This window comes from Podarcis vaucheri (genome assembly GCF_965113315.1).
Source record: "Podarcis vaucheri genome assembly, chromosome: 4".
Classification (NCBI taxonomy): domain Eukaryota; kingdom Metazoa; phylum Chordata; class Lepidosauria; order Squamata; family Lacertidae; genus Podarcis; species Podarcis vaucheri.
Genome location: NC_138762.1, coordinates 75,729,320 through 75,748,399, shown reverse-complemented (window position 1 = coordinate 75,748,399; position 19,080 = coordinate 75,729,320). Strand labels below are relative to the sequence as shown.

General features: G+C 41.2%; 1 protein-coding gene across 3 annotated transcripts in view; it reads right to left on the bottom strand.

The window, feature by feature from the left end:
- OCA2 (OCA2 melanosomal transmembrane protein) overlaps positions 1 to 19,080 on the bottom strand; it is a 161,886-nt gene that overhangs the window by 13,794 nt on the left and 129,012 nt on the right. For all 3 annotated transcript variants that reach the window (XM_082220070.1, XM_082220072.1, XM_082220071.1), the window contains exon 23: positions 17,763 to 17,856. In XM_082220070.1, the coding sequence (XP_082076196.1) occupies positions 17,763 to 17,856 (94 nt within the window). The remainder of the gene's footprint in view (positions 1 to 17,762; positions 17,857 to 19,080) is intronic.

Below are 19,080 nucleotides of genomic sequence, written 5' to 3'. Positions count from 1 at the left end.
CCCGTCGCGAGTCACCCACCCTCCACTCCCTTAGAGCAGGGTTTCCAGTTTTCTTTTGGCCTTGCTATGGTTGGTCACCCTGGTTGTCCAGGGGGGCTGGTAGGAATTTTTCCATTTGGCATTAGGCCTTTTGGTTTTTTCGCCTACCTCGTAGCAATCGTCACAACTTTCGTGGTATTGGTGGGTAGGTTAGGCATTGGAATAACGTGTTGTGGTGTCGAAGGGCTAGGTGTGGCCATCGCCTGTGCCTTCAATTTTTGGGTATTCCGTTAAAGGAATCCGGCGGTCATGTATTCTGTCCGATGCCTGCTTGGCGGGAGGCCATGGCACGACCCTCGGTGACATCAGGGGAGAGCTTATAGTTGGATTAGCATCAACAGGCTCCACCTACTGGTGAATAAACCCCCTTTGTTTTTTTAGACTCATCCCTCTCTGAGGGGGTGGAGTCAGCTGACGTAATCCAATGCCTAAGCCAATACCTTTTCACTTGCTGTAATCAATAAAGTTGTGGCCTTTTCTTGCCCATTAACCTTATATCACATGTCCTTGTGTTTCATTCCACTGCGCGGGGTTCGGGTCCTCGAACCACAAATATAGTTATTGAAGCAGGATCAGAACCACAGTAGACAGGAAGGGGGAACTGAGCACTTTCCTCCTTACTATGATTCCAGTGGAAATTCTTTCATCCTGCCACCACCCCACAACACTGATTATTTCTGGTGGGTAAGTTCTTATTGCCACCCATGTGAAAGGAGGGCAGTTTTTGTCAGGACAGTGGCAAGGGGGAAAGGTCAAGCTTTCCCTCCCTAGACACCAGGGGCCCAGTCCAGTACTGAGCCGTAGTCAATGCTATTTTTTTAAAAAAAAATCACATTGAATTCCAGTGTAGTGTCATGGTTAGAGCTTTATGAACACTCATAACCCTCTTGAGCCCATCCCAATTATTTTTCTTCTCCTCTGCTCCCTCCCACCACTAAGTCCTGGCGATGGAGGTTAATTGGAAAGGGGAGAAGGAAATGGACAAGGAAATACCCTCTGGAAAGGGTTCGTCCACACTTCACTTGTCCCATGCCTGAAAAGCATGGGTCCGACAGGCTTTCTGCTTCTCCTGGGCATACTATCAATCAATAGATTTTAATTGTTTATAGCCAATGGCCATCACAATTCAATATCAGCACACATCACACAACTATAGAATGAAAGACATTACATGCATTGCATGTGCTTACTAGGCATGGGTCTGATCTGAGCAGTTTTCCATTTGTCCCGCTGCTTTCCCCAGGAAAACCCACTCTGTACCCCTGAATCCGTGCAGAAAACCCAATTAACGTTTGCTCCAATTCAGTGATAAAGAGTGGGTTTTCCCAAAGCAGTGTGATAAGCTGTGGATGAGCCCACAATCTATGCTTGCAAGCTACGTGCACAGTAGTAGTAGTAATAATAATAATATTTCTAAGGCACTCTTGGCCACCTGGAGATTCAAGGCTTTCCCTTGCCACATGCAGGGGTCCAGGCAAACACCTGGTAACACTATTCACAATGATTTGAAAGCTCTTAAAAGTTTCACAAAGAATTTTTAAAAAATGTAGTTCATGCGATTCAGAAATCAAACATAGTACAAGAGCACCAAGTTAAAGCATGAAGAAACTCACAGTATGTGCAACTTCAAAAGCAAGCAAGCAAAATAAGAGAAGACGATGATGAAATGGCAACTGCAGCTGGGGAATCAAATGACCTTAGTGTGAAATTAAAATCTGCAGTCCCCATACAAAATGAATGAATCCAGCTGATAACGATGAAGTTAAAAATTAAGGCGCAGCAAATTGTGATTCAAACATGTGCACAAAGCAACAAGAATTTGACAGCACAGAATATAATTCAACGGAATGCTATTGGTCATCCGAATTAATTTATTATACGTTTTCAGAGAAGTGTAGATAATTCACCAAATAAAAACCCAACACTGTGATGGATAATGATTTCATACTGCAAGTTTGAATGTTATAGAACAGTTTTAGAAGAGTGTTGAATGTGGTATCAAGTAAACCAATTGCTTAGAGGTTTTCCAAAGGGCATTGCTCGACTTATTAACTGGCTTATTTACACCAGATGGCGCACACTAATACATTTTGACGACTACACCATCTTGGCACTACTGTTATTTATTTTACTCTCAGTATGTTTGATTAGGAGAGTCACTGGCAGTTATTGTGGGCAGTGCTGAGCATGTGTGGTCTGATTTGGTAAAGGGCATCTTCCCACATCCCTATGTAACAGAACGGCCAGAAATGGGGGTCCTTACAGCATGCAACATACATCTCCTCTCCTGGTATGTCTCACAGAGGAACTTATGGTCTTCAAACAAAAACATCTTGAAGGTCCTAGGCCACAGAGAGATTAGGCTGGCCTCAACCAGAGCCAGGGCTTTTTTGGCTGTGGCTCCGATCTGGTGGAACGCTCTGTCACAAGAGACTAGGGCCTTGTGGGACTTGACATCTTTCTGCAGGGCCTGCAAGACAGAGCTGTTCCACCAGGCCTTTGGCCAGGGCACAGCCTGACTCCCTCCTTTGGCAATCCTCACAGAACTCTAGCCCAATGGTTGCCATTGATCTGATTTGAATTAATTTTATAATGAAATGAATATGAAAATGATAATGAAATGATTGTAGAATGTTGTATTATTTTATTGTTGTTAGCCACCCTGAGCCCGGCTTTGGCTGGGGAGGGCGGGATAGAAATAAAATTTTATTTTTATTATTATTATTATTATTATTATTATTATTATTATTATTATTATTATTACACAGGCCTAATAAGCTCACAGCTGCTGCATTTTGAGGGTACTAATTCATGTTATGTCATATATCACACTTCAGCATCCCACCAATCTCCTAGACACAGTCTGAAACAGTGCAGAATTTTTCAGATTATCTTAAATGTGATGTCGTAACTCACCTGAAAGCTATGGTGAAGAAAACCCAAGCTGTTGCAGCCATTGGTTATATTTTCCATCACACACGGCTTTAGGGATTCTTCAAGCAATTTTACCAGGCAGCTATCTGCTATAAGTAGCTTTTCCTGAGTTTCAATATTGCGGAAATCTACTGAGTCCTCTAAAACTAAGATTGCTCTACATCTACTTGTTTCCAGTACTTCATTCAGCTGAGTGCACTTAAAAGACTATATTTTCTTGCTCCAGAGGAAAAGAAACAAACCCAAAAAGGGAGCAATACTACTGGAACATGTTGCGGCTCAAAAATGAACTGCCAGAAGCCTAGAAATGCATAGTCAAGACAGATATTTAATACTTAAGCAGTTAATTGTGCATGCCTACCTATACTTGCAAGCGCCTAGAGGCAATTTTATATACCATATGCTGGTGTATCAGAGCAGGTCAAGGACTTTTTTTAGTTAGTGGATTTTCCAGCTGTTCCTTTTAATGCCGCACATTACTCAATAAGTCTGCGGCAACTTTCTCAGGATACACACAAACTTGAAATAACACATTTAAATCCCCATCCGTACAGCAAGGACTTTTTCATGTGTGCTGCAACTCTGCTGCAGTGCAGAAATGGCCTAAAATGTGCCCCAAAAAGCAGCAACAACCTATACACCAGAAACACAAACGCAGGGACCAAACCTTGCAACAAACCCACATGCCAACTCTGTCCCCATATCCACTCAGGCATCAACAGGACCTAACAGAATCAGCCAGAATATCAAGGGTTTCATTTCCTGTTTTGGTTACTAAGAATACCGTAGTATATCTGAGCCATCAAATACCTGGGTGTTTTTAAATTCCTCGTGGAAGTTCATGATGAGGGAGACAGATGCAACAGCATTCCACAAACAGGGAACTGCCCCCAAGAAGACTCTCTCATTGCTCAGTGCCAACCAGGCATCACCTAGTGGTGGCCTCCCTCACTGATCACAGGAAGCTGAGATGGTTGATACTGGGGAGAAGTGTTCTTCAGATTATTTTGGTCCCAACCTGTTTTGGCTTTGTACGCTAGTACTGGTGGTCTACGCTAGTGTCTCCATGATTCACTTTCAGAAAGAAAATGTTCTTGTTTACGCAAACACCTGGTGGCTGAAGATTATCATTCTTGGCAACCTCAAGATCATTGGATGGTGTTTTTAAGTGTAACAGTTTTTAGATGTTTTTAGGAAGTTTTGACTGTTTAGAATGCTTTTGTTTTGCTTTTTTGTTTTTAAAGTGTGGATCACTTTAAGGAGGTTGGACAGAGTATAAATCAGATAGATAGATAGATAGATAGATAGATAGATAGATAGATAGATAGATATAGATAGATAGATAGATAGATGATAGATAGACAGACAGATAGACAGATAGGCAGACGGAACGCCTTGAATTGGGCCCACGAACTCACTGGCAGCCAACGTAGCATTTTCAGGACTCACCCACCTAGCAACCTCATTCTGTGCTAACACCAGCTTCCAGGTTGTATCTTGTTTTTCTTTAACTAATTTAATAAGGATTTCTTTTCTGGGGCCAGAACATAGATTTTGATTTATTGGCTGAAATAAACTGTTTTGATTTTCTAAGGGGATTATTACTAGGAAGGGTTTTTAACTTATTTGGATGCTAGTAAATCTTAGGACTAAATCTGTCCTTGAGTTTTACATCATTTTCAAGTATCAATTACAAAATATCATGAATAATATATCATGAATAATATATAACTCCCCCAAGCTATTTTCCCTCTCTCTTTTCATGCAAGCTGATTTGTTTTTTCACAGCAAGCTAAGGCAACTTTGGCTTTCACCAAAACATAAACTGACAGGGCTTCCAACGTTTCCCTTGTTTATTAGGCATGGTTGTGTGCTTCTAATGCTTTCCTAATAACAACATAACCCTATACAAACTCAAGTGTGATTTATGTAATTATTATTTTGGCACATGACAGCTATTATACGTATGGGTGAAGCTTTGTCTGTGGAAGGAATTTCTAAATCCGAACTGCAAAGGTATGAAAAGAATGTTTGAATTAAGATGTTATCACATAAGCGCTCCGTGTCTTTAAAGCTTTGCAGATTAATGTCGTATCTGTGTGAACACTGAAAGAAAAGAACTTAAGATTTCATGTACATCCTGGGAGGGCACTTTAACAGCAGTTGATATGACTTGCTTTGTGAGGGCTGGAAAATGCTTTGTGGGGGCTGGAGAATACACAAGTTCACCTCGGTCAAAATCCTACCTGGTACATCTCAACCCAAAAAGGCCCAAATTTCAAAGACATGGGAGTTTAGTCTCATCTTGTAATGTTTTGCAATTAAGTAGACGATGGACCAAGAATTAAACTAAGAGTGAAAGGAAAGAGACTAAAACCACAGCAAAAGCGGCCAAATATTACCTGGATCCCAGCCATCTTTCCGATGCAGCTGCTCAATATACAAGACCTCTTTTTAACAAGGCAGGCAATTCTGTATCTATTCACTGAAGTTCCACAGCTGACAGTAGGACACTCCCCATGATTATTTTAGTAGTTTGGTGGAAACAGGGAAAGTGTTGTTGTTGTTTTTAAGTGATTCATGGGATTAAATAATACAGGGAAACCATGATGAACAATAACTAAAGGCTGTCTTAGGAGAGGAAACCTTATATAGAGTGGCAGCAATTTTTTGGCTAGTAAAATGAGGGCTGTTAAGAAATAGCAGGTGCCAACTGACCGACTGGAAGTTCTCGTGACTTTGTGATTTGCCATGGAATGAGACCATAAACTATGCAGAGCAAGTCCTGGTCTGCAATTTTTAATAGAACAGATACTGTCAAGGATGCATCCTGGTTATGAAGAAAATCCTAAGAATATTCCCTGTGGTTGAGCCAAACCCAGAGTAGCTAATGCAGAGCTTCCCAGATACTGTTGGGACTACAACACTGAGCATGGCCAATGCACAGGGTTGATGGGAGTTGTAGTCCACAACTTCTGGGGGGCTCCACATTGACAACTCTTTCTCTAGATGCTAAGAACTGCCTACATCATAGCAATAATATGTTTATGCTAAGGGCAGAGCAACAGAGACAACACAATAATGTAGGGATGGATTTTGACAGTAGAAGTGGATATATTGTTTAGTAACTTTAGTTATTATCCTTCATTGCTCACATTAGTGAGATCAGGAGAGTACCATCCTTTGCAAGTTAAACTTGGAAGCTAAGAAAAGGTTGATTTAACCTTCTAGGAACAATAATCCAGGATGCTTTAAAGTACTGTAGACGGGATTTTCCTGGTATTACCCTTTTTCTTTCCCCCCTCCCCCCATAAAAATACAGTAATGCACAAATTGTTTTGTGAAGAAATAAAAGTAGTATTTACTTACATAATCTAGGCATGGAAGCAGGAATTACAGTAGCAAAATGAAGGCAGGTTTATAATTTCTATCTAAGTTACTAATTACAAAATGCAACTTCAGAAATGGTGTCTGAGCTTCAGAGCTCAGATATTCCCATGTGGTCAGCTGCAAAGCATGATAAAGAAAGAGGAGAGTGCCCAGGCAAGAAGGAAGTGTTACAGCTTCCTGCCAAGACAGACAAAGGAAGCGATTTCACAGAATTCTCTCTAGCAAATTTACAGGAAAGCTCTGTGACCCTCAGCTTCTTCGTGTGCCTATCTGGAAAGCACGAATTGTTGGTTTTACTGCAATATTGTTAGTTTTACTGCAATAATGTCCCACAAATTAAACAAATAACCTCTGGATGTTTCAAATCAAAGTGCTTTGTGTGACATTTCAAAACTTGTCTGCCTAGTTCCTCTGTCCCCAAGTACATATCAGCCCCTTACATCATGGGCCCCTTGTACAGAAGCCCTTGACATTACAAAATCTAAAACTGTGTGAATGAAAAGGCAGGAATTGAATTTAACATCAAACCAGCAGCGCAGAAGCAGCTGTACTGAGATATTGATTTTATATTTAATTTATTTTAAACTTCTGTGGATTTTATTTCTAAATTGAATTCCTCCTACAGAATAGTTGCAGCACTTAGCTCCAAGGTACAGTTGCCAGATCAAATGGGTTTTTTTAGTGGGGGGTGAGGAAAAGACACAGTGTGATTATTCTCTTTCTTCTGTTGAGAACTGTAGAGTTGGGACATTCTGAAGTGACTACAATTTATCACACCGTAGAAAGTCATGCTGTTTGAAAAGAGGCAAGTCTTCCTTAGGATGGTATGTGTAATATATTTACACACACACAACACAACACAACACAACAACAACAACAAGTTTCACAAACCAAATTTCTGAGGTTTGAGCAAATCCTGTACACACATCACAGTGCAGGAACTCTTAAGTGTACCTCTAAAACCAATGGTTGTTTAGGAAACAGTTAATCCCATACACGGCTGAAAATAGAGACACATCTCATAGCCAGCGGTGACGGTACTCAAGAGAATGGGTAAGAGTGAGGCAGGGAGACCAAATGGGGAAGAACCAGAGCCAAAAACAGGCAGAACCAACTAATTCTAGTTTTGTCCCCATTCTCCCCACTCCAACCCCAACACAAGGGCAATACTGAGACTAAGTTAAAGGAAAGGAAAAGGACCCCTGGACGGTTAAGTCCAGTCAAAGGTGGCTATGGGGTATGGCATTCATCTCATTTTTCAGGCCGAGGGAATCAGTGTTTGTCCACAGGCAGCTTTCTAGGTCATGTGGACAGCATGGCTTAACTGCTTCTGGCGCAATGGAACACTGATGAGTGCCAGAGCACACAGAAACGCCATTTACCTTCCCACCACAGTGATACCTATTTATCTACTTGCACTGGCATGCTTTCGAACTGCTAGGTTGGCAGAATCTGGGACAGAGCAACAGGAACTCACCCTGTTGCAAGGATTTGAACCGCCGACCCTCCGATCAGCAAGCGCAAGAAGCTCAGTGGTTTAGACCACAGCACCACCCATATCCCTGGGACTAAGGAGGAAGAAGCTTACAGCCATTGCCACTCCCTGAACTGACTGCAGGTATGAAAGGCAGCAAGTGAGGGCTGGCTGAAGGTAGAGGTTAATGGGGCAGCACCCCATTTGCCCACATGGATAAGCTTTCACTGGTCATAACAGCCCTATTCCTATTACTCTGCTGCTGCCACACCACTATTATTACTTGTTGCAGCATTACAACTGGAGGCAAGTTTTCCCTCTGTAGAAGCTCAGTCCTGGCAAAGAACTCTTAATTATTGGCTCCGTCTAAATCTAAATCCACCCGGTCTACTGATCTTAGTGACACAAGTAAAAGTGCATGGTCTAAAATTGTGCACCAAAAATTGCTCTCCTGCGGACTCCACCCAAATCAGCTTCTCACGATGGGCTCTATTAAAGCAAAAAGGCTAATTGGACAGCGTCTGAAGGACTTAGAGCAACAGAACTATCTGGCCATTATAAAGAAACTCTGTCCTTGGTATGCCTTTTTCCCCCCTTCTCAGTTTGACACCATATTTGTATAAATTAACTACCCCAAAATACAGACGTGCCTTCACACTGGCCAGACTGGATGTCATGCCCTCTGCCATACTTGAGGGCAGATACCAAAAGATTCCAACTGAGAAACGACTCTGTCCATGTGGAGATGGCAATCTGCAAACAGTGGCTCATATTCTCCTGTCCTGTCCCCTTTATAAAGATCTGAGGAATGAGATCATCACCCCACTCTTACTTACCATCCCAGGCCACCCATCTGTGGCCACATTGTTCTTTCTTTTATCAGATCAAAATGATCAGACAACAGCAAAGGTTGCTAGGTTTATCAAGGGTGCAATGAGATTAAGGGCCACTATCTGAATGATAATCTTGGTCATTTGATTGTCCTTTTTACCCATTGTTGTCTTTTTAATTGTATATATTGCTTGTTTTATGTTGCTATGGCCGTTGGCTAATGCAAATAAAGTTTATCTATCTATCTATCTATCTATCTATCTATCTATCTACATGTTGCTAGAGTCTCTAGACTGCCTGCTGCATCCCCATAACCTGCAATAGCTGGAATGTGTCCTTGAACTCGGATAAATGCCTTCTGCTTGCCTGGACAGATGATGGAAATGTAGGTGCACGTGTAGAAAAACCTTTGACATTTTGGAACTGTACAAAAGTAAGACCCACCTCCATTGGTCCTCCCACTTTTGATTCCAGCCCTGCCAGCCCCTGGCATGTCACCTTCAGAAAATTGCTGATAAGGAAATGCACATCTCAGGATGAAAAAGGTGTCCCTCAATTTACATGAACTTCCTTTAGTTAGCTCGCGGGTGGCGCTGTGGGTTAAACCACAGAGCCTAGGACTTGCTGATCAGAAGGTTGGCGGTTCAAATCCCCGTGACAGGATGAGCTCCTGTTGCTCGGTCCCTGCTCCTGCCAACCTAGCAGTTCGAAAGCACGTCAAAGTGCAAGTAGATAAATAGGTACCGCTCCGGCGGGAAGGTAAATGGTGTTTCCGTGCACTGCTCTGGTTCGCCAAAAGCGACTTAGTCATGCTAGTCACATGACCCAGAAGCTGTACGCCGGCTCCCTCGGCCAATAAAGCGAGATGAGCGCCGCAACCCCAGAGTCAGCCACGACTGGACCTAATGGTCAGGGGTTCCTTTACCTTTACCTAAGGATCTAAGCCATAGACTGTTGTTCATATTATCATAGCCCCACAGTATATTTTAAAGTCAGCGTCGTACACGAAAAGTCATTACCTCTCTCATGGACCACTACCTGTTATGTCTGAAACTTCACACACATGAGGGGAGAGCGGAAAGTGTGACTAACCCATGAGAACAGCAGACAAGCAAAAACATTTGCCTGACAAGTCAAGCCCATACTGCCAATGTCTAGAATACACATTTTGGCAGAGAATAGGGGCAAACAGGAAGTCAGATACAACTGGGGCAGATGCAAAGCTCTACAGATAGATATAGGGATGTTCAAACTGTGGTATGCTACAGTGAGGACCACCCACTTAAAAGCACAGATTATCTTCCTAAAGAAAGATTTGGCAGGAGACAGCAACAAACGAAGGGATGTTAATACCGACACTACTGTATGCTGAGCTAGACAACAATTCCAGGCAACTGCCTGGAAGAACTGTGTGTTGAATTATAAACAGCTCAGCCAATTTGCCACTAATCAAGTTCTGCTTCCACTGGCAACAGCAAGGGGGGGGGGTATTCTCTTACTGTTATTGTTTCACTTCCTGGGTTATATCATTCCACTAAGCCAGGGGTTGGTCAACCTGGTCCCTACCACCCACTAGTGGGCGTTTCAGGATTCTAGGTGGGCGGTAGGGGGTTCTATGGCACAAGCTGAATCCTCCTTCCATCGAGCACTGGGCGGTAAGGAAATTTTACCATCAAGAAAGATGCATTAGTGGGCAGTAGGTATGAAATGGTTGACTACCCCTGCGCTAAGCCAACACAGAGTCGCTCTTTGCAAACCTTCAGTAATTGAAGAGGAAGAACCACAAGGATCAGCAACAAAAAGGGAAATGGGAAAAGAAATAAGTGGCAGCTTATCACATTGCCAGAAAAGGAGGAAACACATCCACCTGAGGAAACAGGACAAAAGGAGGCATATCTATATCTTTCTCTCTATATATGAAATTTATAAAAACTTTCTGTAATTTAAATGCAAATATATTTCATCTCAACATACTGGAGAAGAGTGTGGCATGTGGGCCTACTCTGCATCTGCTGCCCAAGTGTCACCGGGCAACTTGACGGCCTCTCCTGCTCTACTTTCTTATGCTTTAAACTGGATTTGGGATGGACAGCTGTGTGTATCTCCCCCCCCCCAATTGTTTCTGCTATGGTTCTGCTCACTGAGCTTGAATATTCGCAAAATTTAGCATACCTTATGCATGCAAACCTCAAAACACTTTTGTTTAGGCAGGCCTATCCACATATGCAAAAGTTACACATGTCTTACTTATTTGTTTTAGTGACTGTTGATTTTAATAATCTTTTGAATATTTTTAATATCCATTTTTAATACCCTTTCCCTATGATTTTAAGGTTTCATTTTATATTGTAAGCTGCGTGGAGGCATGGGCTGTTGTTTCTTTACAATCAAGTGCTATATGAATTTTGTTAAAGAAATAAATGGAAGTACAGAAAGGTACGGCACAACAGAAGCACCCATGGTCAAATATTTCAGTCCAGTTGGCAGATAAGGGCCAACTATCAAAAATATATTAAACTAAAGCAGCTTTCCCCATTATTCTGTAACTGAGGACATGGGAGTGGGGAGATAGATCAGGAAATGGTGGGGCTAGAGGAGAGGGCTATCTAGTTCACTACTAAATCCACTTTTGTCCATCTCTTTAAATGCTCTAATGTCCATTTGTGAACAATGGATGCCCTACCTGTGCTCAGATAAACATTTGGGGACTGTATACAAGGGTAGTTCTTCCCAGAGCAGACCCACCAAAATGAATGAATAGGTTCATTTATTTCAGTGGGTCTTCTCTGAGTAGGGCTAACATTTGATGCGACCCATTTCGGGCAGGGGCTGCTCTTCGTTCCATCAGGAAAGAAATGGTACAGTACTTAACACTCAATGGCAAAAATATTTAAATCAACAGATAACAACTCTATTAGCTTCTATCTTTTCTGTGGGTGATATGCCCAGATCAAGGCCAGTAGGTTGCCAGCAAAGGAAGAGGAAACAGATAGAGTCTGAACAGAAACAGGTAAGCTTTAATCAGCCTTGTTTCCCCTGAAGACTAGAATGTCTCCTGAGTGGCCTGGATGTCAAATTAATGCCAGCTGGAAACAATATATATTAAGATACAGGATGGCAAGTTAAAGTAAGCAAAGCACATTTGATTTGCAGAAACATTAATCACTCCATTAGGTCCTCTAGAGTGCACTTTCTTTCAAAGCCAGCCTCACAAACAAGATAAATTATGGCTGTCAACGAATTCAGAAATAAGACCTCTTCCTCTCACCACCTATTTTTAAAAGATATATTAGATAATTTGAAATCCCAATATCTAATAAGCAAAAATCCCATTTTGAAACTTGCTCTTCCTACACACCAATCTTATTAAGTGTTTCCAAGCAGAGGAGGCATTTACAGAGGTAGGCTGCAGAAAGCCATGTTATCTGACCTGTCATACTGACTACATCTGGTCCCCATTTTCAAGGGCAGCTTTTGTCACAAGCTCTTCACTGAATTCTAGAAAATATTGGGGTTACTGTGTTAAAGAGAAGAAATATTAAATTTAGTTTTTTGTTTTTTTAATGGTACAGTATTTAACACAGGAGTGGAGAAACATTAACCTCTGGGCCAAATTAGGCTTGCAGAGCCTTTTCATCCAGCTCATCGACTTATATGCACCTCTACATTGACACAGACCTCGTCAACCAAACAACAGGTGTATCTGGTGGACATTGAGTCCCCATGTATATATGTCAGCTAAGAGTACCATTCTATACATGTCTACTTGGAAGCAAATCCCATTGAGTTGAACTGAATATTTCAAGTTTTGGGTTTACAGCACAAAACTAGAACTCAACATTCCAACCAGTCACACTTCAGGCAACACCTGCAGTTTAGTTTCTAGCACTGCCATTTCCATTAAGGGGATCAATAACTTTGTCCTCTCTAGAAACAGGAACTATTTGGCCCAGAAGAACTTCCTATGTACAATTTTCACTCAGCCCAGTACTAAGTACCTTGCAGAATATGGTTTTCCTGACTGAAGTTGAAAAATCCAGTTTTGTTGGCAACCCTACTCTCACTCTTAATTGATCTGATCTTACAACAGCCATTATTATTATTATTATTATTATTATTATTATTATTATTACTAGTAGTAGTCCTCGTCGTCGTAGTAAAGGTAAAGGCACCCCTGACCATTAGGTCCAGTCGCAGATGACTCTGGGGTTGCGGCGCTCATCTCGCTTTATTGGCCAAGGGAGCCGGCGTACAGCTTCTGGGATATGTGGCCAGCATGATTAAGCCGCTTCTGTCGAACCAGAGCAGCGCTCGGAAACACCGTTTACCTTCCCGCCAGAGTGGTACCTATTTATCTACTTGCACTTTGATGTGCTTTCGAACTACTAGGATGGCAGGAGCAGGGACCGAGCAATGGGAGCTCACCCTGCTGCGTGGATTTGAACTGCTGACCTTCTGATTGGCAAGCCCAAGAGATTCAGTGGTTTATACCACAGAGCCACCCGATCCTCTTGTGTACATATTTGTGTACATATTAATTGTCAGGAGACAAAATTCAGAAAGAGCAAATTTCAAAGGATGGTGGTGTTTCAGTTTATATATTGTTTTGGAAAGTGCATATTATGTGATTTATCATTTAAATGTGAACTGAATCAATTTTCTCTCCTTCCCTATTTTAGGTGACATATCTGGCCTGTGGCAACTTCATTATGAAAATACTTTTCTCTGTTTCCCATCTTCTTTCTATAGCAAGTTATTTCTTATTCCCCCTCCCCTTTGGTATGTGATTGTGTTGAGATTCGTCTGTGACCATTTTTCTTTTGTTGTTATGAACTCCAAACCGCCCCCACCCCCCGATCTCAGGTAGATTCATCCCATCTTATAAAAGCAAGCAGCTAACCCAACCATCGAAATGGATCTTTCATTTTCTTGGCTTTCAGTATGATAAAAGCTAGTTTCTCCTTTGATCTCAATTTAAGCTCCTAGAATTTTCTTTTGAAACACTTGTACCAAATGTAGGAAATGGCACAGCTAAAAGAATAACCCTGCAGGAGGGCCTTTTAACAAAAACTCCGAAGCATTATTCCTGAGCACAAGAGGGTTTCTGACATCTCTAATATTACATGGGCATGCGATTAATCAGTCCTGTGACAGATTTGCAATACATACACACAGCTGGATGTGTGTAAAGACAGTTATTCTTTGTACAGGCTTTAATGTGCCATGTTCTTTCAGACAGGTATTGGCATATTTGCCGTAAAAATCTTGTCCATAAAAAGCTTTTATTTCTATTTAGAAGCATCTGATTTCTGCCACATAAAGCCCTCGACTATTCGCTGTAAAATCTTTAATATTTAAAAAATAAAACTAAGCACCCAAGAACACAGCCCTGAAAAGTCTTCCAGCTTGGCAAAGCAGTGGTCCTCATTTTCCACCATAATAGAGTGAGGAGACAGGAAGCAGTCAAAGCCCACAAAGATCTACATAGTACAGGATTCTATTTAGGGTTCCATATGTTAGTTGAGGCCTTGATGGGAATAGCATCTTAAAGAAGAACTTGATCTGCCAGATCAATATGGACCTATTTATTTTACATAATATGGTGTTGCCAATTATCTTCAAATAGTTTATAACCTTAGCTTCATTTATAATTTATTTTTTAAAACTTGGATGTCCCGGAAATATTTTAAGTAGGAATGGACTGGGGTGGCATATTTTCAAAATATAAAAACTCCATTTTTAATGGAATATAGCATTATAATTTATGACATTCCCTTAATCCAGATGAGACAGAAGTGTTCTTAGCTAGGAAGACCAAGTAGATTCAGCCTCTCTTGGATGGGGCAGCACTGCCCTTGCAAATCAGGTTAACAACAGTACTGCACCAATTGCAAGGAAAGATGGACTTGGCTGTGGTTACACATTGCCTTGGTTACATCTCATGCCTTGTAGGTAGATTGCAGACCAGGACCAGATTTTAGGATCATGTAACTCGATTAACAGTTGCACTGGTTGCTGGGGTTTACTTTTAGAGCTCTACATGCCCTTGGGATCAGGATGCCTACAGGACTGCCTCCTCCTATTTGATCCTAAATTTGTCCACTAAGGTCATCAGGAGAGTCTGAGATGCACTTAGCACAAGCACTTTTAAGGGCTGTCTTCATTGTAGTGTCTACTCTCAGGAGAGCTGTTTTGACCATCTATGATGTAAACACAATAAGCCCTTTTTGGTTGGTTTCTTTTTTAAGCTTTTTTATTCAGTCTTGGCTAACTTTCTTTGGCTGGTTCATCCACTTTTTGCTAAAGATATTGTGGTTTCCTGTATTTTTATCTGATGCTTATTCCTTGTGTTTTTGTGTTGTAGCATTAGCAGTTTTGAACTAGAAAGGGATTTTCCTCAAGATGAAAGCAGGGCTCTGATCCCATTAATTATCAGTCCCACCACCCCCAGTTGATATAATTTGAATTAAAATAATAATAATAATTGCATGTTAGATGCAAAAACATAGTTTGGGAGTAAGTGGTGGGTGGCGCTGTGGTCTAAACCACAGAGCCTAGGGCTTGCCGATTGGAAGTTCGGTGGTTCGAATCTCCACAATGGGGTGAGCTCCCGTTGCTCGGTCCCTGCTCCTGACACCCTAGCAGTTCGAAAGCATGTCAAAGTGCAAGTAGATAAATAGGTACCGCTCTGGCGGGAAGGTAAACAGCATTTCCGTGCACTGCTCTGGTTCGCCAGAAGCAGCTTAGTCATGCTGGCCACATGACCTGGAAGCTGTACACCGGCCAATAAAGCGAAATGAGCGCCACAACCCCAGAGTCATCCGCGACTGGACCTAACGGTCAGGAGTCCCTTTACCTTTACCTAATTTCTTAAAAGAGTTGACCTCCTTTTGACTAAAAGCAAAAACCTTTCTTCTTTTTTCAACAGACTTTTCTTTTTGCTTATGATCATAAATGAGAGTAATGACAAGCACATTGGTGTAATGATCCACATGACCTTTACTGTTTGGCTATGCATCATTTAACACAAAAAAACATGTTTACTCCAAATGCAGAATCACAGGGGGAGAATCACCTTTTCTGACATGATGGGGTTTTTTGTCCATGGAAGTGCTTATGAAAGTATTCTCATGGAAGCATACATGTGGAAAAGGTTATATCCGAACTGACCGTCTGCATAGCTATTTCAGAAAGGATTCTAAAGCAGAGGCTAGCAGCAATTTGATATTCTACACCTTTTGTGAGAAATGCAAATGGAGGACCAATCATAGTGCTACAGTTTCTGTGCAAATGTCTCTTACGTTAACTGGGTAAAAGAAAATGCACTTCACAATGGCAGGAGGCAGAACTAGGTGACCATGAGACTATTCCAACACTATCCTTCTCAGCAGATAGTACTGCTTACCAGTAGGGTGCTTGTGACCCAGAATGGTAGCTTCAGTTGCATGGACTTCATTCCAGTAAATGGACAAAACTGGGACATGGGTCTGTCACTGACAGCCACCCACCTCCCAGGAAGTGATGAAACAGAAGCTAACCATAAGATTTGACACCACATCTTTAACACCTTGAAAGTAGGGATCCGACGGTGGTCCTATAATATTATGGTATGCTATCATCTGATAAACACTGCGATTCCAACATAACATATTGAAACTGATGACAATGGGGAAACAAGTGCCCAAACGTAACTCTCTAAAGAAAAGTGTTTACGGTGGCCGTCATCCAAAATTAAATCAAAATACATATTATTAGACATCTATTTCCCTGGTGGGGTATATTTAGAAAGGATGGTTGAGAACATGCTTCGTTGAACGCATCAATAATCTTCTCATACTTTACGACAACTGTGCACTGATTTATTTATTTTTAGAGTCGGAATGCATAAATGAATGCAATTGTTATTTTTTAAGCAAACAAACGCAAATATAGTAAAAAGCTCATATCTCACCATGTGCCTTTAATCCTATACCAAATGTTATCTGGCACAACCCGGCATACATCAACAGCTAAGTGCAGCTGATGGTTGTTTTTTCAGAGACTTCATCGTGGTAAGATATACTAGCATTATTTGAGCAAAATCTCTGGCACACATGCTCATTGGTCCACAGTTAAACAGTTTCCATAAGTTCTTGAAGCACTACAAGGGAGCTACTGGGAAAGGGGACTGTAAACTGTGGGTAATGATGCCTCTATCATATTGCCCTGGCCTCAGAAAAGCTATCTTCTGTATACAGCTAAGCAAATCTAATTTTGCAGTGGTTAGCACCTAATAGTCTACCATCTTGAACAGCCATATCTATGTCTGCAGAACAAACTTAAACTAATTTCTTTGTTGTTTTTTTGTTTATGTTTTTTGATGGTGTGGCATAGTTAAGGCATTCATTGATCATAAGGCAGAAGTAGCGATGCAAGCCAGTGATAAACATAATTATCTTGGAGGACTGCTGCATTAAACTAAATCAGGTATTCTGTGCCAAACACCACCGAAATCTTTTAAGTTATGCCGAAATCAGTTTAGATTGTAAATAATTCAGCCCTCGTTATGATCTCACAAATTTGCTATCCCACCCCTCCATGTTTATGATTGACAATATTTTTAAAATATTAGAATATATATTTTATAGATTTTTTTAACGTTAGCAATGAGAATCCTGTGTTATAACAACTCATGTGGGAAAAAACAATTACATGAAAAGGGTTCGCCCCCTCCATTTATTGTTATTCTCATTAGAGAGATGAAGGCGTTTCAATTGTCAAACACAATCCCTGCAATAAATACCATTTGTGTCACCAAAATGGATTTATATGTCATTGGCTTCCACCAGCAGCAGCCCCCCCCCCTTTTTTTCTTAAATACTATATCAGAGCTAGGGAATCTGTGGCCCACCTGTTAATACTGACCTACAACTTTCATCATCGTGATAGTTGGGGCTTATGGAAGTCAAAGTCAAATATAATCCAAAAGGCTACAGATTTCCCACCCCTGTGCCATATGGACTATTCTGCCTGACTCATTTTGGTTTGTAGAGCAAATCCCCACTTTTTTAGAGGCAAATTTAAACACAGATTCGTTTCGAGTCTAAAATGGTACCTGAAAAATTCCATGAAAGAGAAGCCATAGCCATGTTGCTCTGCAATTCCTGCACAAACAACATTTGCAGATGCTCCGATCAATGTCCCATTACCTGTAATTCAAAACAAAAACAAATTCGAGCTGATATCGAGGCTCTTTATCTTTTGGCTTTGCCACTCAATTAGATCAGCTAGCAGACTTAGATGCAAAGGAGGGGGAAATCAATCATTTCACATGCACCTGAAAGGATATCACCTGAACAATAACCTCCCTGTCTATAAATAGCTGAAGGTTTTCAGAGGCAGACCTGTCTTTGTCCTCAATGAAGGCGGAGAAAGAGAGAGAGAGAGAGAGAGAGAGAGAGAGAGAGAGAGAGCTGTGTTGCCAAAACAACATCTTCAGCAAATATTCTGAGAAACTTGCTGATTATTTGTTTCAAACACAAAAATGTATGAGTAAGATAAAATGAAAGCGAGATTAGGAAGCAGGGTGGGGAGGGATACAGATCTCTGCTGATAGCAAGTTGGGCTATTGATTTGGAGGAATAATGAAAAATGATGGGTTGTTCCTTCCCTCTCCCCCCCCCAAAAAAAATGCATGCAAGAACAATAGAATGAAGTGCTTATTTTCAAAATGTGTCCTTTACACTGGAGCACAATTAGTTGCCTAAAATGACAAGAGTTCTGAGGCCCAATGCAGAGAACTAGGGGTCCAAGCCTTTCTGGTCTACCCCCAACACACACAGCCTTGCTGCACATGCAGATGTACTTTGTGCTAGACAGCATTGTGCAGTATGACCCTGAGTCCCCTCTAACTGCAACTGAATTGTTTTAACTCTGTTGTAATTTTGCTTCCTTGACTTTCCGCATGAAAATGTGTATTGGCTGCTGATGTGAGTTGTAGATCTAAGTGTCTGGTGTTTCTTTGTCTACTTGAAGAAGAATAAGGTTACAGCAGCACAAGCTTTCTCCCCTTCTTAGTTTCTTTCTTTCTTCTTTCATTTTCTTTTTTTATTAAATCCGATTTAATACAATGTCCACGGGGGGGGGGGGGACATAGCATTAAGAGTCTAATGTCATTTTACATAATCTTAGGGCATTAATGGTCAACCTAGGCTCTCCATAGACATGTTTGCGAAACTAGTGGAAGAAATTTTCTATGGTGTCTCTCTTTATAACAACTTTTGCTACCCAGCTAGTCACTCTGAAATAGCCCTGTCCCAGATATTGTTTTTTTAAAAAAAACAACAACAACACGTATTTTTAATTAAAGATGTATTTAAAAGTATATGCAATGTCTTCTTTTTTTCAAGTTACATTTTCCACAGATCAGTTTC